At 42.4% G+C, this 16,555-nt stretch overlaps 1 protein-coding gene across 2 annotated transcripts in view; it reads right to left on the reverse strand.

Moving 5' to 3' along the window:
* The window catches only part of nnt (nicotinamide nucleotide transhydrogenase), a 37,699-nt gene extending 21,144 nt beyond the window's left edge, over positions 1-16,555 (reverse strand). Inside the window, exons 1-12 of one of the 2 annotated variants that reach the window (XM_053648525.1) lie at positions 16,522-16,555; positions 14,929-15,110; positions 13,463-13,692; positions 13,016-13,233; positions 11,716-11,803; positions 11,549-11,637; positions 10,733-10,920; positions 7,086-7,219; positions 6,473-6,664; positions 5,926-6,079; positions 3,708-3,869; positions 687-797 (exon numbers count right to left, since the gene is read on the reverse strand). In XM_053648525.1, coding sequence (XP_053504500.1) covers positions 687-797; positions 3,708-3,869; positions 5,926-6,079; positions 6,473-6,664; positions 7,086-7,219; positions 10,733-10,920; positions 11,549-11,637; positions 11,716-11,803; positions 13,016-13,233; positions 13,463-13,692; positions 14,929-15,067 — 1,705 coding nt within the window. In that variant the 5' untranslated portion in view covers positions 15,068-15,110; positions 16,522-16,555. Of the gene's footprint in view, positions 1-686; positions 798-3,707; positions 3,870-5,925; positions 6,080-6,472; positions 6,665-7,085; positions 7,220-10,732; positions 10,921-11,548; positions 11,638-11,715; positions 11,804-13,015; positions 13,234-13,462; positions 13,693-14,928; positions 15,111-15,401; positions 15,653-16,521 lie in introns of those variants that run through there. The other variant, XM_053648524.1, reaches the window with a different exon arrangement.

The following is a 16,555-nucleotide window of genomic DNA, read 5'->3' on the forward strand; positions in this document are numbered from 1 at the left end:
CAAGTCAAACATACACTGAGAAGATCTTATTGCACGTTAATTTTCCTTTTACTGAAACAGAAAGCGTATCTTTCAAGCGGGGAAAATCAAGTCGACAGGAGAGCATCAACTAAAACATCGATAACGTGAGATGGGAGGAAGGGGGCGGGGCTTCCATGGAGTGTCAGTTAATATGGATTTCAAAACGATTGGCTCATCTGCCATTTTAATTGAGGGGAGGAGCTCCCATGTATGATAGTTGGTAGGTCTGAACTAAACCCAGTAGTAGTAATAATATTATTATTATTATTATTATTATTATTAATATTAATAACACTTGCCAAACTTTAATGACTAATAGTGATGCGCTATAATCTACTTCTAATGATAAGAGGGAAGTTACCAGATAGAGAGAGGAATGTTTATTTATTTATTTAAAACACCGTCATGGCCCTATTGTTGACGCATCTTGGTTCCTGAATCACGGTCTTCCATCTTCCTCGATCAGCCAGCACGGAAACCCCTCCCACTAAAGGCTTTGCCCAATTTCTCCACCGTTGTCATCGGGGATCAAAAATCGGTAAGGTTGACTGGGTGTTGATAAATTTGGAGTTTTATAAATAAACATGAAAGCAAGCCCGTCGGTAAACAGAGTCTTGTGTTTCCTAAGCACATGATCAGTAGCATGTGGAGCGTTCTGTTCTCACCAGCGACGTTGACGGAGGAGACGAAGGCAGCAAGTACAGCCAGGGTTTCTGCCGTGTTGGACGGGGCATATCCTCCACCCATCAGCGAGAGCCCACCGACAGCAGTCAGACCTACACACACACACACACAAAAAGGGATCAAAGAGATTGTACAGGAAGGAAACAGGACAGCAGAGAGGGAAAATTACGACCCCTTAAGGGGTCAAATAAAACACGTATCCGATTTGCTACGTTTCATAAGTGAATCTGCATATTACGTTTTTTTTTTAAAAAATACATATTATAGTCTGTGACTTAAAAATGAACCATGGTCAAAACAAGTTAACAACATTAAACAACCCAAGTGATCGAGTTGACATGCCTCCTGGGGCTGGACTCTTGATAAGCATCACCTCTCTAATCGTTTTCGAATGCTTCTGTGGTTGGAGGGACTGCTGACTGACCAAAAAAACCCTAAAGTGGCCTTTAGGTGGTCAGAGGGTCTCTTGAGTCAATGAAGTGTGCAACGGTTGTTGAGCATTTCCTCTCACTTTGTAATTCCAGAGGAACAATTGATCGCAGGCCGGCGCACGGAACCCGAACGCACGCTACCTCCATGCTGCAGGAAACGCTGCAGACGAACTGTAAACCTACACAGGCACGCATCCGCGTTCATACACGCACACAAACACGCCTCTGGACATCTGTAATAAAACCTTTGATGAAAGGAAAACGGATTCAAGGACACACACTGGGGTGTGGGGGTGGTTGGGACGTTAAAAAATAGATTTGAAACTGTAGCTCGCATGAAGCACTCGACGCCTGGATGAAGTTTCCTTCACAAACATCTACAAGGCATCATTAGTTACGGCAACACGGTGACTCGAGAAGCAGCCAAGAAATGGTCAAGTCATCGAGTGCGGCGCTCCTTTACAGTCGTGTAGCTTCACGTGGCTGCAAGACTCGATCCGACACGTTCTTGCTATGTTCCAAAAGTTCATTTCGAGGGCCCAAGACATTGCGTAATCCTGATTTCACCCGTCTCAGGTAGATTAAAGAGTCTGGACAGTACTCTATTCTGGTTGAATGGAACGCTGCCATTCATCCCACGGCGTGTCGCTCTTACACGTTTCACGGACGAGAAATTCCACACAGGTGTCCTAACGTCTCGTTCGGTCTGATTCAAAAGACGATCGCTTTGGGCTCGGGCCAATTTCCAGCTACGTAGAGAAGAACCGCTATAGAGTTCACAATGTGTCAACACCACCTCCATAGACATGTGGGGGGGACTAACTAACTAACCAAATAAATAAATAAATAAATAAATAAATAAATAAATAGTTGTGGAAAGGTAGCAAGCGGTTTTTACAGGAGCTGTGAAGTGGGTCGAGAAAGCTAATTGCTTCAGTGGATGCCCGCGTGGTCTCATTCAGCGGTTTACAGTTCACGGGCTCTTTAATGTGGGCCACCGAGGACTCATTAAAAGAATGAAACGTTTCCGAGTCCCTCAGCTAGCCAAGAGAAACGAAGCAAAATCTTAACGAAGCGTCCTGGCTGCGGGAGACATCCTCCACCGTGAAATCATGTCTATTCAGGCTTACGCTCGCTCCACTTGTTTTTTTTTTTTTTTCTTTTAAAACTTACACTCGTGAGTCAGCTTTAAATTGCAGTCTATATATCCTTAGACCAAACAGAGGCGATCGCTTCTTTAGTTATGGCGCAACATATTTAACCAGGATAACATCCTAGACGACGAGATGCCGTGTATTTCCGGAGTTGTGCCGTACATGCGTTTCTGGAGCTACGCCGATGGTGACGGAGAGCTGTAGAGTCGTCACTGGGAAGCGACTGACGCGTCTGAGTGGTAGATAAAACATTATTACGGATGGAGAAGCCCTATAAAGTCTCCATTTGCACTGAGGTAGTGATATTCCAGCCAAAAAAAAAAAAAAACCCACCAACTGGTAAAAATTCCACCCTCTTCCAAACTAATAAACTATTTACTCTCAACCAAGCAATGTTTGGAAAAGGCAATCATGCACAGGAGGGAAAAATAAATAAAATTTAAAATAATAAATAAATAAATAAAAAAGCACCAATGACCCATGTTTGCTGCTAACGAGCTGCTACTGTAGAGGAAGACCCGCCCCTAAGGGTGGGACGTATACTGTACTTTCTAGAGATCATTTAATGACAAAACCCAATGTTCACTGTTTACCCATAAGTGACAAACAATAGAAGTTAAGTGAGAATCTATCCCAAAACTATTGTTTTGTATAATTTTGTAACTACACCATCATAATGGTGTCTGTGACACTAAGGGACAAGGAAAAAAAGCTCTGAAACACCCATTTCGATTTCACGCCCAGGGGTAGAGGTACTTTTACAGTTTATCCACAAAACAGATTTCCACATTAACATGAAACTTGTTGGATTCATCATTCGGATGCAAACTTTTGCACCCGGTATATATTTTGCCAAATGATGCAATCAATTTGGACAATTTAAAAAAAAAAAAAAAAACAGTCACACGTATAGCGATTTTTATCACTGCAAGTCACCACACACAGACTATAAAATTGTTAGTACTGGTTGCCATAGTAACATTAATCAGTGGGTGGCACAACCGGCATTCCATTTTTGACGACCAGTTTTCTTGATGCTAAATGAAACATTCTGTAGGGAGAGCGTTGGTATATAATTCACCAGTATATATTTGTGTGTATATATGGTCACTGGACACGCCCACACCTGATCACCAAAGGTCACTGTCGCTCAAGTCGCCAGCTCTCATTGAAAATGAACGGTTTCCAGTCGGTTTGTAGCTGCGAGTCGCTTGTACGTGTGAATATACTTTAAAAAGTTCACATTGCTTTTGTGGATCTTTTGCAAGGAGAAGAAAAAAAAAAAAAAAAAAAAAAAACAAAACAGTGGGGGGAAAAAAACGAAAAAAAAGAGGCTTTTCTTGATGCTGCAAACTACCAGCCACTCTAATCAATCACTCAAAGCCCCATCAGTAAAGTCACTAATAAAGACACTCACCAGAAATGGCGTTGGTCACAGACATGAGAGGAGAATGGAGGGCGGGCGTGACCCCCCATACAGTATGATATCCCACAATTCCTGCCAGGCCAAAGGTAGTCACTATCTGAGTGAAAGCAGCGTTGGGTGCGCAGAGCCCGAGTCCGAGCAACGTGGTAAGACCTGAAAACCCAAAAACATACACAGAACTTGTATTAATAATTGCGTTTTAAACCATTAGCATAATCATATGTATAAAAAATAAATAAATAACCGGGGGGGGGGGGGAGGCCACACTTGGTCGAGGAACATCTTTACACCCTTATCGTCATTTACGATGCAAAGATATGAATATGCAAACGATATTAACAAGCAAACTGCTTGTTAACAAGTCCTCCTGCCATGACTAATATCCAGCCAGCTTATTAACTGCTAGCAAGCGAACACACAGTCATGTGAAAAAATAAGTACACCCCATGGAAACTGATGGGGTTTTTTTTTTTTTTTGGACAAGCAAATATCTGATCCTGTTTGAAACAATGCCTATTAATAAAATTGCTATACTTGAACAAAACCACAGAGATCGATCAATAGATGTGATGATCATCTTTGGAAAAAGTAAGTACACCCTTGGCCTCAGAAGCTAGTATTGCCCACTTTATCAGAAACAACTTCTTGCAGGTATTTTGCGTCATTATCCTGTTGAAAGGTCCACTTTCGGACAGATGGCTTTGCATTATCTTCAAGCACTCTTTGATTCAACTATGAATTCTGCATCATATCAATAAATGCAAGCTGTCCAGACCCTGAGGAAGCAAAGCAACCCCAAACCATAACATTTCCACCACCATGCTTCACAGTTGGTATGAGGTGCTTCTAATGAAAAGCTGTCTTTGGTCTGCGCCAAACATGTCTGTTGTTTGAAATCTGCGCTGTTTGTAGATTATTTTCCTTACAGTGGAATGATGTATTTCAAATCATTTGGAAATCTTTTTAAATCTCTTGCCAGACCCACAGGCATCAACAACCTTTTCTCTGAAGGCCTTACAGAACTCCTTAGATCTTGACATGATGACACCACATACCTCAATAACAAAGGGAACACCAGACACTAGATATGAGAGGGGTGTAAATAACACAGGTTCCACCTGCACTCCCTCAGCAGGTTCTAGTCACTGGCACCCAAAAAACAAATAAATTTCCATGGGGTGTACTTTGTTTGTGCTTTGACTTGAATCGTAAATTTCTCAGCGATTAGTTTAGCGTTTCAATTTGTTCCTCTGTTCATTTGCATAATGGTTTGTGATGGTTCAAGTTCAACTCCAAAAACAGTTATAAATTTGAACCGAAACGCCACATACCTATATAGTCAGTCAATATTATTAACAATAGATTAATTATATGGATTTTTAAAAACTATAATGCTCCAAAAAAAACCAGCTCACGCACCACCCACACTGCGGGATCCTGGTGAGCCACAGCAGGGGGAATCAGGACGTGTGAACGGGCTCCCCTACGGCACTCTGCGAGAGTGGCTTTGAGGGGCTTTAGCGTACCTTCCCTCTTTTATTATTCCCAGTTTCCTGGCATTTAGGAGGGAACAGAGGGGTTAATCAGGACCGTGTGTGTGTGTCTGTCTCTGAGACGGAGAAAGACAAAGAAGCTGGTTAATTAAATGTCAAATTCTAATTCCTGAACCGAGGTCTGTCCCGATAGCGAGCCGATTACATAAAACCATGAAAGAGCAGGAAGATGAATTTGCGTGTTTGTTTATCAGCGGGCTGTTGTGGGTCGCCTGAGTGAGGAAGTGTGTACTTTTATCAGAGGCCAGATACTACCTCTCCTCACACAAGTGCCGCTCGCCTGCCTGCAACCAATAGAATCCATTTGCTTGGATTGTAGGGGTTATCGTGTCCCGAGTGCCAATAAGAAGGAAAAGAAGAAGTCAATCTCTTATGAGATTAGCGAGCAGCACGAACAAGGGACTGGAACAAAAAAACAGAACAAAAAACAAAACAAAACAGACCGAAAAAGAAAGAAAATGACAAATTATTTGAAAGATTATTTTCTTTTTTTTCCAGGAAAGTCTACAGTTATGTTTTTAAAAAAAAAAAAAAAAAACAAAAACAAAAAAACCCACACACCTTCATAACTCCAGGACCACCCCGGCAGCTAGCTAAACGAAAAAGGAGAATGAAAGAAGGATGAAGGAAGAAGCCAATCCGCTCTTGTGCTTTACCTCCAGTGTAGGCGCTGGCTGTGGTGAGCGTGCTTGTAAAGGGTGTCACAGCAGCAGCCTTCTCTTTCTGCAGCTCCTGTACGGATTTGGGTTTGGGAGGTGCTGCCACCGGGATGTTATTGGGCTGCGGTGCGGGAAAAAGTACTTTTCCATTCTGCAGACAGACAGACAGGGGGGGGAAAAAAAAAAAAAAAAAAACGGACAGGGTTTAAAAGAAGAACTGCAATCTATTAACCTCAATTGAACCGGACTTACATTTATATGAACCTAACAAATCTACACACCTATGAGTGCTTTCACATCTATCGATAAATTTGCTGAATCTGAATCAGAATAATCGATTCTTCCGGTTCATTTGTGATTTGGTTTGACATGGGTTGATTCAGAGTTGAATCGCTTTCTCGCTGGTCGAGTTCACTTGGATACGGGCCGAGACCGTCTCGCTCGGACCAGAGAGCGACCGGCGTGAACGCACCGGGGTTCCGTTCAAACGGACGGAACGCTGCACGTGTGAACGCAATCTAAACGACTGGAAGCGTGCGGGTACCTGCATGACGATCGAACCCCGGATGACGTGGTCCATTGTTCCGTAGTCGAAGACGTCCTTCACCTCGAAGTGGAAGTGCTCCTTGTCTGGGCTGATTGCACGGATGAGCTTGGTGATGTTGTTGGAGTACAAGGTGCTGGATTGAGTTGGAAGGCGACTCGGAAGATCTGTGAAGCCAACGTGGGTCACTCCCTGCAAGATAAACAAAATAAATAAATAAATAAAAATAAAATAAAAATCACAAAACGTAGATTTCCAACCAACTACATACATTTCGTCTGGCTTGGGGAGAAATTTTATTTATTTATTTTATTTTTTTTTAAAATCAAGCCATATTAGTTTACCAGGAATTTTTATTCAGAATTTTTTTTCCCCCCCGACAATTCTCATACTGCCTCTGAAATGGCTTCGGTGCCACCTCCTGGTCCGGGCTAGTTCATATTTTTTCCCAATAAATTCCAATTTAATTGTACGACTCCAGACATCACGATAGATGGAATCTATAAGCAATTCCTGATACGGTCATCAATTTTCCCAAGCCTACTCGGGGCACGTGGCGGCGTACAAGTCAAGCTGTTTATAACCCAGAATATATGGAATTACGTAGACCTACTTTGTGAACCGTGAGCTGTCCAGGGACCGTGGTCTCGATGTTGCCCCCTGCCTCAGCAGCCAGATCCACCACCACCGAGCCGTCCTTCATGGTCTCCACCATCTCCTTTGTGATCAGCACGGGAGCCCTACGACCTAAACAAAAAACGCGTTACAAATACAAATTAGTATGGATGACAATTGTAGGAAAAACGCACATGCTTGAAATGATGGTTGATTATAAAACAAACAAAACTATTACATTTAAGGTTGGCTGTAAGTATGAAAAGCCAAAGCCTGTGAAGTGCCTTTCAGGCCAGTTTTACACCTAACGCATATTCGTTATTGTAGTTATGGTAAGTTGTGCCTGCATAGCAGTTACAGGACAGTTAAGAGAGGAAGGCACAAACTAACATTGTTCTAGCTTACCACATTAAGCATCGCAATAACACCACAACGGTGTCAGAACTGCAGAACCAAAACACTAAAGAACACTGACTGACTACACCAATCAGTTAAAAGGGAAAATCTAAAAACGCAGCCAAAAATTACATACATTCAAGTTACATAAAATAAACATTTCAGCTGTATACAGTCTACACTAACTGAAGGTAGACAAATATACAGGAAACTTGTAGGGGTTTTTTTATTATTATTTTTTTTTTAAAGATTGTACTGTATGAAGCGCATAAATCTGTGTGGATCTGGCTCATTTTGTGAATTAAGCCTTCTCCTGACATAACGGGGCCTGAGACAATCAGGAAGAAAGCTGCAAAGTGAATAAATAAATAAATAAATAAATAAATAAATAAATATTCCAACACTTTAAAGAGCCTAATCAAAAACATTAAACAAGCATCTTTAATTTTGATATTAGGGCAAGTTCCCAACAGTTTCAAGATGTTGGGAATTCATTTGTGCTCCAGATGAATGATCTTCCTCCCAGCCATGTGGTTTAAAGACGCAGGAGGGGTGGGTTTACCCCCACACCATTTTACACTGATTAGAGCCATGATGAACGGTCAGGATGAGCCTGTGCCGGACCGGTCTGGGTGTATGCCGCGTTCGTTCTTTCTTCGCTCGTTTCAAAACGAAACGAGAAGTACGTGCAAAAGGAGGATGCTGGCTTTAAAAACAATACGTATTACAAAAAAAAAAAATATCGTCTTTCTCCCCCGCTTTCATCATTCCATCATTTTAGGGCTAAAATGAAGGAATGATCTTGAATAACTGGTAAGTCTGTCTTTAAAATAAATAAATAAATAAATAAATAAATAACATTTTCCAGATGCTGCAATTTAAGAATTTATTAACAATTTATAATGAATTAACAATTTATGTTAAATCACTCCACATTTACTCCTGCATATCCTATTCGTATAATATCTTCTACGGAAAGAGAACAAGGTTCCAGAGGACATGTTAACCTGAGATTTCTAGACTTTGTGGTGAAACGCAGAAACAAAACGTAAGACATGACGCACGGACTAATCCCTCACCTCCTGATCAGGTTTCTGGTCTACACAGATCAGTTTGTGTTTAAACTTCTTTCCCGTGTCTATTCTCAAATTGGCTAGCAGTTTCCTACATTCCCCCACAATGCCGTTCGACTACCTGCGGACAGTGGTGCGGTGGGAAGTTCATCTCGACCTAATGAGAGCGATACGGCGTTGTTCGATTCATTCAGTCATTCATACAGCTGTAATGCATCGTAGGACTTTTGAGTCCAGCATTTGTCATCTCCACTACGTCTACACTGGATTTCTCATTAAGATGACGTTGAACGTCGCTGGAAACCAGTAGTGGGGGGAAAAAAAAAGAAGCTCTTGCGCTTTTGTTTTCAGGAGTTAACGGAGAAACCTGAGCATCATCACTTGTGATTGAGATAGTTAAACTCCCCCCACTCATAGTAAACACCACTGTAACTGCACTAGTCATAAGAATACTCCTGGATGACCTCAGCTCAAGCGTTAACTTCTGACAGGGAGAAGAAAATACAACAACAAACTAGCATTATTAGCATATTTCAACATAAATGTTTTCAGTGTTACAGTATGGAAGTCTATAAGAGGCTATTAGTAACAATTCCTTTGTCATGACAGATTTTTTTTTATTATTATTGAAAAATTAATTAATAATATAGGTCGACCGATTCATAGGTTCTGACGATTAATCAGCACCGATAACTGCTGGATTGCTGGAACTCTCGGTTATCTGCAAAAATCCACACCAGTAGTTTTTCCCGGTTGAGTCCGTAGCCAGTGCGGCTGAGGAGAAGGGTCCGCTGTCGTTATACAGCACGAGAGCGGCCTCTAGAGGCAAAATAAAAACTATCACGGACTAATTTTGCTGTGTTATTTGAAGTGGTTTTTAATTCATTTTGGAGGTCTCGATTGTTTTTTTGTTATTTGGAGCGTTACTTTTAGGTTCAGTTTGGATATACATCTCGTTTACTTTAATATTTATTAACAGTTAATAAATATACAAATAATGAATATATATTTCTTTTTTTTAAAACTACAGTACATTTTCATGGTATAGTCAGTAGTGTTTATTTTTGTAATAAAGTTTGGCGATATTTTACTTCGAGTGTTATGTTTTCAGTCATTATCAGTTTTAAAAACTATCGGTTGATTAATCGGTTATCGGCAGGAACCGCCCGACTTGGTCATCGGTATAATCCACCATCGGTCGAACTCTAATCCATAATGTCCCGATTACACCGACTGCATTCACTAGTTTCAGACTTTTAAACGTTTTGTATCTCAACCACAAGGAAAGAGAGTCAGATTTCAGTTCAGGAATTCAAACGAGGGGAAACAAAAACAAACAAAAATTACAGTGAAGATTTTCTCAGGTCACCACACAATCTTATTATACAAGCACCAAATTAAATCAAAACAGGCTACTAGTACATCTAAGGCCCCATCTGCCCATGTCTCAAAATGTAGACAAACTTTCCTTTAAAACAATTCTCATCCACAAAGAGCATGTTGGAAAATATCTCTGTCCAACATTCATGCAAGTATGCCAGTCAGTTACGGCATGATAGTACTACTTTATATTATCGAGCTGCATATTGAGCGGCTCAGGGTCGTGGTTGGCCAAAAGCTCGAAAATGAAAACGGACAAACGAACAGCGACGATGAGGCTGAACTACTGCTTAAGGTTACACACTTCAATACAAAAAGGGTTTGCTGTTTGCAGCCCTGGAGCAGTGGATCCAGCAGCAATCCAGAGCACATCACATTCTGTCCCACCACAACACCGGGGTGTAACAAGGAAATGAAGCAAAGTTAAACCGCAAGAATGTTATCGAACACGAAATTTGCAGAGCATAAAGTAAAACCTGTTCAGCAGCATGGTCTACATTTATAACGCATGCAAAACTGCAACAGAGGTTGAGAAGGAAAGAGAGAGAAAAAAAAAAGAAAAGAGAGAGAAGCTGTGCCACCTCAACTCATTACCACCACTTTCTAATAAGGGGAAAGTTTGCATTTTCTTGTGTGTTTTTAAGCGACGTGCAACATCGGTCATTTGTGGCAGCTAATTAGAAATGTGTACTAATTAGAAATGTGTACCAAGACGTACAAAAATAAGCCTGGAATCGTGCGATGACCAGTATGCCCTGTGGCTTTATGAAACAGGTGTGTGTGTATGTGCGCTTACCCGGGATAAGAGCGGTGCTGATAAGGATGTCGACTTCCAAACACTGCTTGGCGAACAGCTTCAACTCTGCTTCGATGAACTCCTTGGACATCTCTTTAGCGTAGCCACCCTGGCCTTCTCCAGACTCCTTCACGTCCACCTCCAGCGGCTCGGCTCCCAGAGACTTAAACTGTTCCAAGGCTGCAGCTCTGCAGGAGTGAGAGTGTGTGTAGGTAAAAGGTCAAACATCACATCACAAGAACCCCCAACAACCATTGCGTTCAATTTGTCAAACAATTTGTTAGCAAAGGCTGTGTGGCAGGAGCATTTAAAATTTTTCGTTTCAAGACACATGAACAGGAGAATCGACAGGCCGCCAAGCTTCTACATTAACAGGAGAGCACTGCCATCTAGTGGCAAAATACAGGAAGTGCAGCAGATGGAGGCGATATGTTAAACACAGGGGTTTAAAATCTGATGCACTGAATTTCTAAAGCAAATCCAAGAACAGATTTGTGGGCTTTTGTCTCTACATATAAATAAACTTCACAAATTGTGGCACTGGCAGGGGGGGGGGGAATAAATAAATAAATAAATAAATAAAAATCCACACAGGTGCCTACTTTTGATCTGCGAAGCCACAGCTGCTGACGGATTTAAAGCTCAACAAAAGATGAGCTTGTAGTCTACTTAAAGACTGCAGCTAATTAAGCCTTGGCTGTGATCCCGTATCGTTCGGTCTGATCGCACATGACAAGCAAACATCACAGTGCTTTGCTAAACCAAGAGCGATGCCAATCATACAACATGCATCCAGCAGCTGCAATGGTTTAGTACCTTGTGTCAAAGCCCCTGACGATAGCACCCATGGACCGGGCAGTTCCTGCTGCAGCAAGTCCGGCCACGCCCCCTCCAATGATGAGCACCTGACAGTCAAAACAACAGGCGGTGAAGTCGCACTAAGCAAGAATGAGCATAGATACCAAATGCAAAGGATGTCTTACCTTAGCGGGGGGGACTTTTCCTGCGGCGGTGATCTGACCGGTGAAGAAGCGGCCAAAGTGGTTCGCCGCCAGGACCACGGCTTTATACCTGCCGAAATAAACAGAAGCCCATTAATCACACTGAACATGTAAAATAATCCATGTAGAATGAAAAAAGGTTTGCCATATACCACAGTGCTGTTGCATTCTCGATTCTGATTGGCCAGAAGGCATTGAGTCATTTTCTATACCAGCAGTTCTGACAGTAGTGCAGCTGTAAAATCACAGGTTTATATTAAATGTGCTGATTTTAATGCGTTATGTCTATACTAACAGTTAATTAGATGCACATATGGAGGACACTCCCCATAAACATTTGGGTCTATATCTCTCTCTCTCTCTCTCTAATATATTTTATATATATATATATATATATATAAATTGTACAATATCTGACAGGGTCCCCTGAATTGAACCCCATAGAAAACCTGTGGAGTGAACTGAAGAGGAGACTCCACCAACGTTGACCTCAAATTTGAAGGATCTGGAGAGATTCTGTATGGAGGAACAGTCTCAGATCCCTTGCCATATATTCTCCAACCTCATCAGGCATTATAGGAGAAGACTCAGAGCTGTTATCTTGGCAAAGTGAGGTAGCACAAAGTATTGACTAAAAAGGGTGCCAATAATTGTTGCACACATATTTAACAAAGATTTTTTTTGGGGGATAAACCTGTGTTTTGTTTGCAATTGTTTGATATCCATGAGAGCAGAGTATTTTTGTGAATTTTTTTTTTTTAGCAAAAAGTTCAAAAAGTGTTAAAAACAATAAAGACATTTTTCACATCCTTCTTTGCTCATAATTACCAAGGGTGCCAATATTAGTGGAAGGCACGGTACATCTCTACATCTTCATCCTCATTGAAAATGCCACTTCCACATTAGCCAAGGCATGCAGGCTAGTCTAGTGTAAAAGGTTCTACAGATAAAGTTCCCAGATCCAACATTATCCTCTGATCGCAGATCCGTTCTTGGTCCAAAACTGCAGAGCCGTGGACTTGTGAGTTAAAGCGGCCGCTTGATTTATGGGAGAAGGATTTAGGACAGCTAAAAGGAAAGTAGACTTTAAAAACAACCTTCAAGATGTCAGGACCGAGTAAAGCTGTGTGTTCACACTTGGGCATAGAATAATCGGTACAGAACAGTGTCCCGGCCCTTTAAAGCCAGGCAAGGCATGAAGTAACGTCTCCAAGGCCCATGACATCATTCTAAGCATACCATGTAGTGAAAGGAGACCCAAAGAAGGCTGTGAGGAACTTACCCAGCAATGTTGGCCATGGAGCTGAGGGCATCGTAGCCCTGAGCGATGGTGACGCGTGGCACCTGGTCCATGGCCAGAACTGTAGCCTTGCGCTTGGCCAAACGATCCAACAGCTCTGGGTTCTGAGCCGGGTAGATAAAGCTCACCAGAGTGGCGCCTTCCTTCATCAGTTCCGTCTCATGTACACCCAGGGCTGGGTTCAGCATCGGGGCACGAACCTGTGACAGGAAAATACAGGGGTAGGGGGACGCAACCAAAGATAATGCTTAAAATGAAATGCCAAACTAATGCTACGAAATCAGCTTAGCTTGAGTGGCACCACAAGTTCGGAGTTTCAAACAAAGGGCTGTCAATCAAGCACGCTCATTAGAATAAGCACCTGCGCCGATTATGGATTCTAGCCATTTTTCGCCCCCTTACCCCACAGCTAGAGTAAAAACCACGCACCTTAAGCACAATGTCAGAGGACAGCGCGTCTTTGACTCCCTTGACGGTAGCTCCAGCGCTGGCGTACAGATCGTCGGGGAACTTGGCGGACTCTCCGGCACCAGACTCGACCACCACGTTGAAGCCCTGCTTGACGAGAGCGTCCACACCCGCGGGTGACAGTGCCACCCGGAGCTCATTCTCAAAGATCTCCTTAGGAACGCCGACCGTCAGCTGTTTGTAAGGAATCCCTGTGGAAAGACAAAACGAAAGAGGCCTCCTTTTATGACTATGCTTCAAAACTGTGGAACTCGATACCACTTTGGGAAATGGCCACAAGGTGCTGTGAATCGCACACACAAAAGGTATCGAAACGGTTAGGCACAAGAGCGTTTCAGTTCTGCGAGCACCGAGACAGACCAGGAGATGCTAGTATTAGCCCCTTTAGCAGAAATAACTTCTTTTAGGTGTTTTGCATTAATTGTCCACCTGGAATTTGAGACCACTCTGCAATATTCTTTCAGTTGCAAGATGTTTGAGGGTTTTCTTGCATGTAGTCTCAAATCCCCCCACAACAATTAAATGGGATTCAAATCCGGGCTTTGACTAGACCACTCCATAACCCTCCATTTCTTCTTTTAGAGATATTCCTTGGTGGATTTGCTAGTGTGTTTAGGATCATTACCCTGTTGCCCTCATAGATAACAGTGTCAGAAACCACGTCACCGAGGACACAAATGCGAATATAATGCAAACGTACTGCAAGGTTACGTAGGAGCCACGTGCTGCATCTTTCCGATACCCATTACGCCTAACTGCTTGTTTCGTGCCCGAACCCTCAAAACGAGGCTTCGTTTGTTTGTTTTGGAAGCAGGGTTTATTTCTATGTACGCATTTGCCTATTGTCTTCGAACAATGAGCAGAAACTAAGAGCACCACACTGTTGCTATCACTGGCATCTCAGTCTCAGCGTGTACTTGCTAACTCATCTTGAGCTCAGATACAACCCTGGCTTCAAACTCAACTGATCTGTCGCCAGAAATAACCAGCCTCAGCTGTCATTACCATTCCTGCCAGCCAGAAATAGCATGTCTCTGGCACACAGGAGCAGCCCGTGTGCACAGGACTGTTCATTCATTCTAAGCCAGGAAGCACGTCATTGCATGCAGGTAACGACGGTAGAACAAGGACAGAGGCGGGGACAGAGTGACACGGGACACGATGACCTTCACAAGGAATTATGGCGGGTTGTAACTTGGATTAGAAGACACTCGGGAAATAAAATGTAGTGTGCAAACAAAATTTTAAAAAAAATAAAAAAGTCAGTGCCAAAGTCACAGGGATTACACTACCTGAAGTTTCTCCTTTAAACAGAAGTTATTATATACATTTAGTAAACATTGAGCAACAAACTGCGAGTCTAAATTATCTCATATTACACTTATTAGAGAAGCTGTGAGACTTAGTGAAGAACTGAGAGTTTTTACCTAGTCCAGCAGAGCGTGCGAGAGCCTGGTGGGTCCTGAAGAAGCGCACACATGGCACTTTCGCGGTCCGGACCGAGGCCAGTCCAGTGAAGAGAGGACTGGAACAGCTGCTGGCAACCACACGCAGTACACTCGCCATCGGAGACACGAGGAGGAGCTGGGCAGCCGGTTCAACGCTCCTCCTGCACACAGCGCACACACACACACACACACAGAGTGAACTCAGCCCCACTGACCTATCCCAGCATGCCCTGCAACCTGCAGTCCCACCAACCCCAGCTCAGCCGGTTCTCCATGAGGTCACACATTCATAGAAAGTACACGAACACGTGTCTGCATACCCATGCGCCCTTGCACAAGCGATAGTGAAGGTCTCCTGCCAAGTTAAAAGGCTCGTAAGGCAGCAGATAAAACGGCAAAAAAGACAAAAAGTTGGCTTACAAGCGCAATCATGGCAGAACAAGGACACATACTCGGAAACGTCAAGATATCAGTGCCCGGTGATAAGAGCCAGTTTTATAGACTCCGTCAGTTCAGGGTTCTCGAGTTGCCCTTTTCCTTGACCGGTTTTCTTTCTACTTCCACTTCGAAGTCATTCATTTTACACAGAATTACACAAACAAAACAGGACACACAAACGAGAGCGCTTTATTTCCCTTTTCCTTAAAAAGCCCATGACATCCAGTAGGTCACAGGGTTAATGTCATGATTAAAAAGTTATATCATGAATTGTTAAAATAAAAACAACAAAGAATAAAAATTAGCCTGGAAGGTTTCAAAAGTAAATCTTTAAAAAAAAGTGTGTAAAGACTTTAACAAGTCGAGACATACCAGTAAAGCACATTATACAGTAAAGGCGTGATGGGAAACTGTTAATAACTTGCAGAACTTCCCATGAAAATAACTGATGCGGTTTTAAAACATTCATTAAAAGTTAAAAGACATGAAAACAGCAGTGAACACATAACTATCTACTCTAAAACTGTGTTACCTTGAGAGTTCAACGACCCTGAAAGACCAAATTAAAACTAACCTGCTCAAAAGGCCTAACAAACATGTCTGTTTAGCTCAGGTGCACACATAAAATCTGTCTGGAGTGAAACTGGTTAAATTTTACATTAGTTCCACACTTATTATTATTATAATAAATAGCGGAAATAATAATAACAGTCGAGCTCGCAGAACCGCCGGGCGCATGTTTTTTTGACCTTGACAAAACCAAAACAATTGCATTAAATACATAAATAGCATCACGTACAGGGATTTGTAAGCGTTTAAATCACGTTTAGCTCGGAGTGTGCTGCTTAGGCTAATATAATATTATAATTGAGGTGTGTTCTGATTGTGTTGTGCAGAGGCGGGCGCCATAAATACACCGACAGTTACACACGACCGCCTATTGAGCTGCACACTAGCTTGCTAACCTGCTAACACGAAAGCAGAGATTCAATGATTAATTCGCGGTGCCAGACTAATACATCTTTCATAAAACAACTTCGTTCGACTCGGTGAAAATTCAGAGTGTCCTTCCAACCCAAGTGTAAAATAAAACCAGCAGTGTTTGGTTAAAGGACGCCGGTATGAGGGACTAACCTTTACTGCGGCACACGGAGCGGTGAAGCCAAAC

This window comes from Ictalurus furcatus, chromosome 18 (assembly GCF_023375685.1).
Source record: "Ictalurus furcatus strain D&B chromosome 18, Billie_1.0, whole genome shotgun sequence".
Classification (NCBI taxonomy): Eukaryota; Metazoa; Chordata; class Actinopteri; order Siluriformes; family Ictaluridae; genus Ictalurus; species Ictalurus furcatus.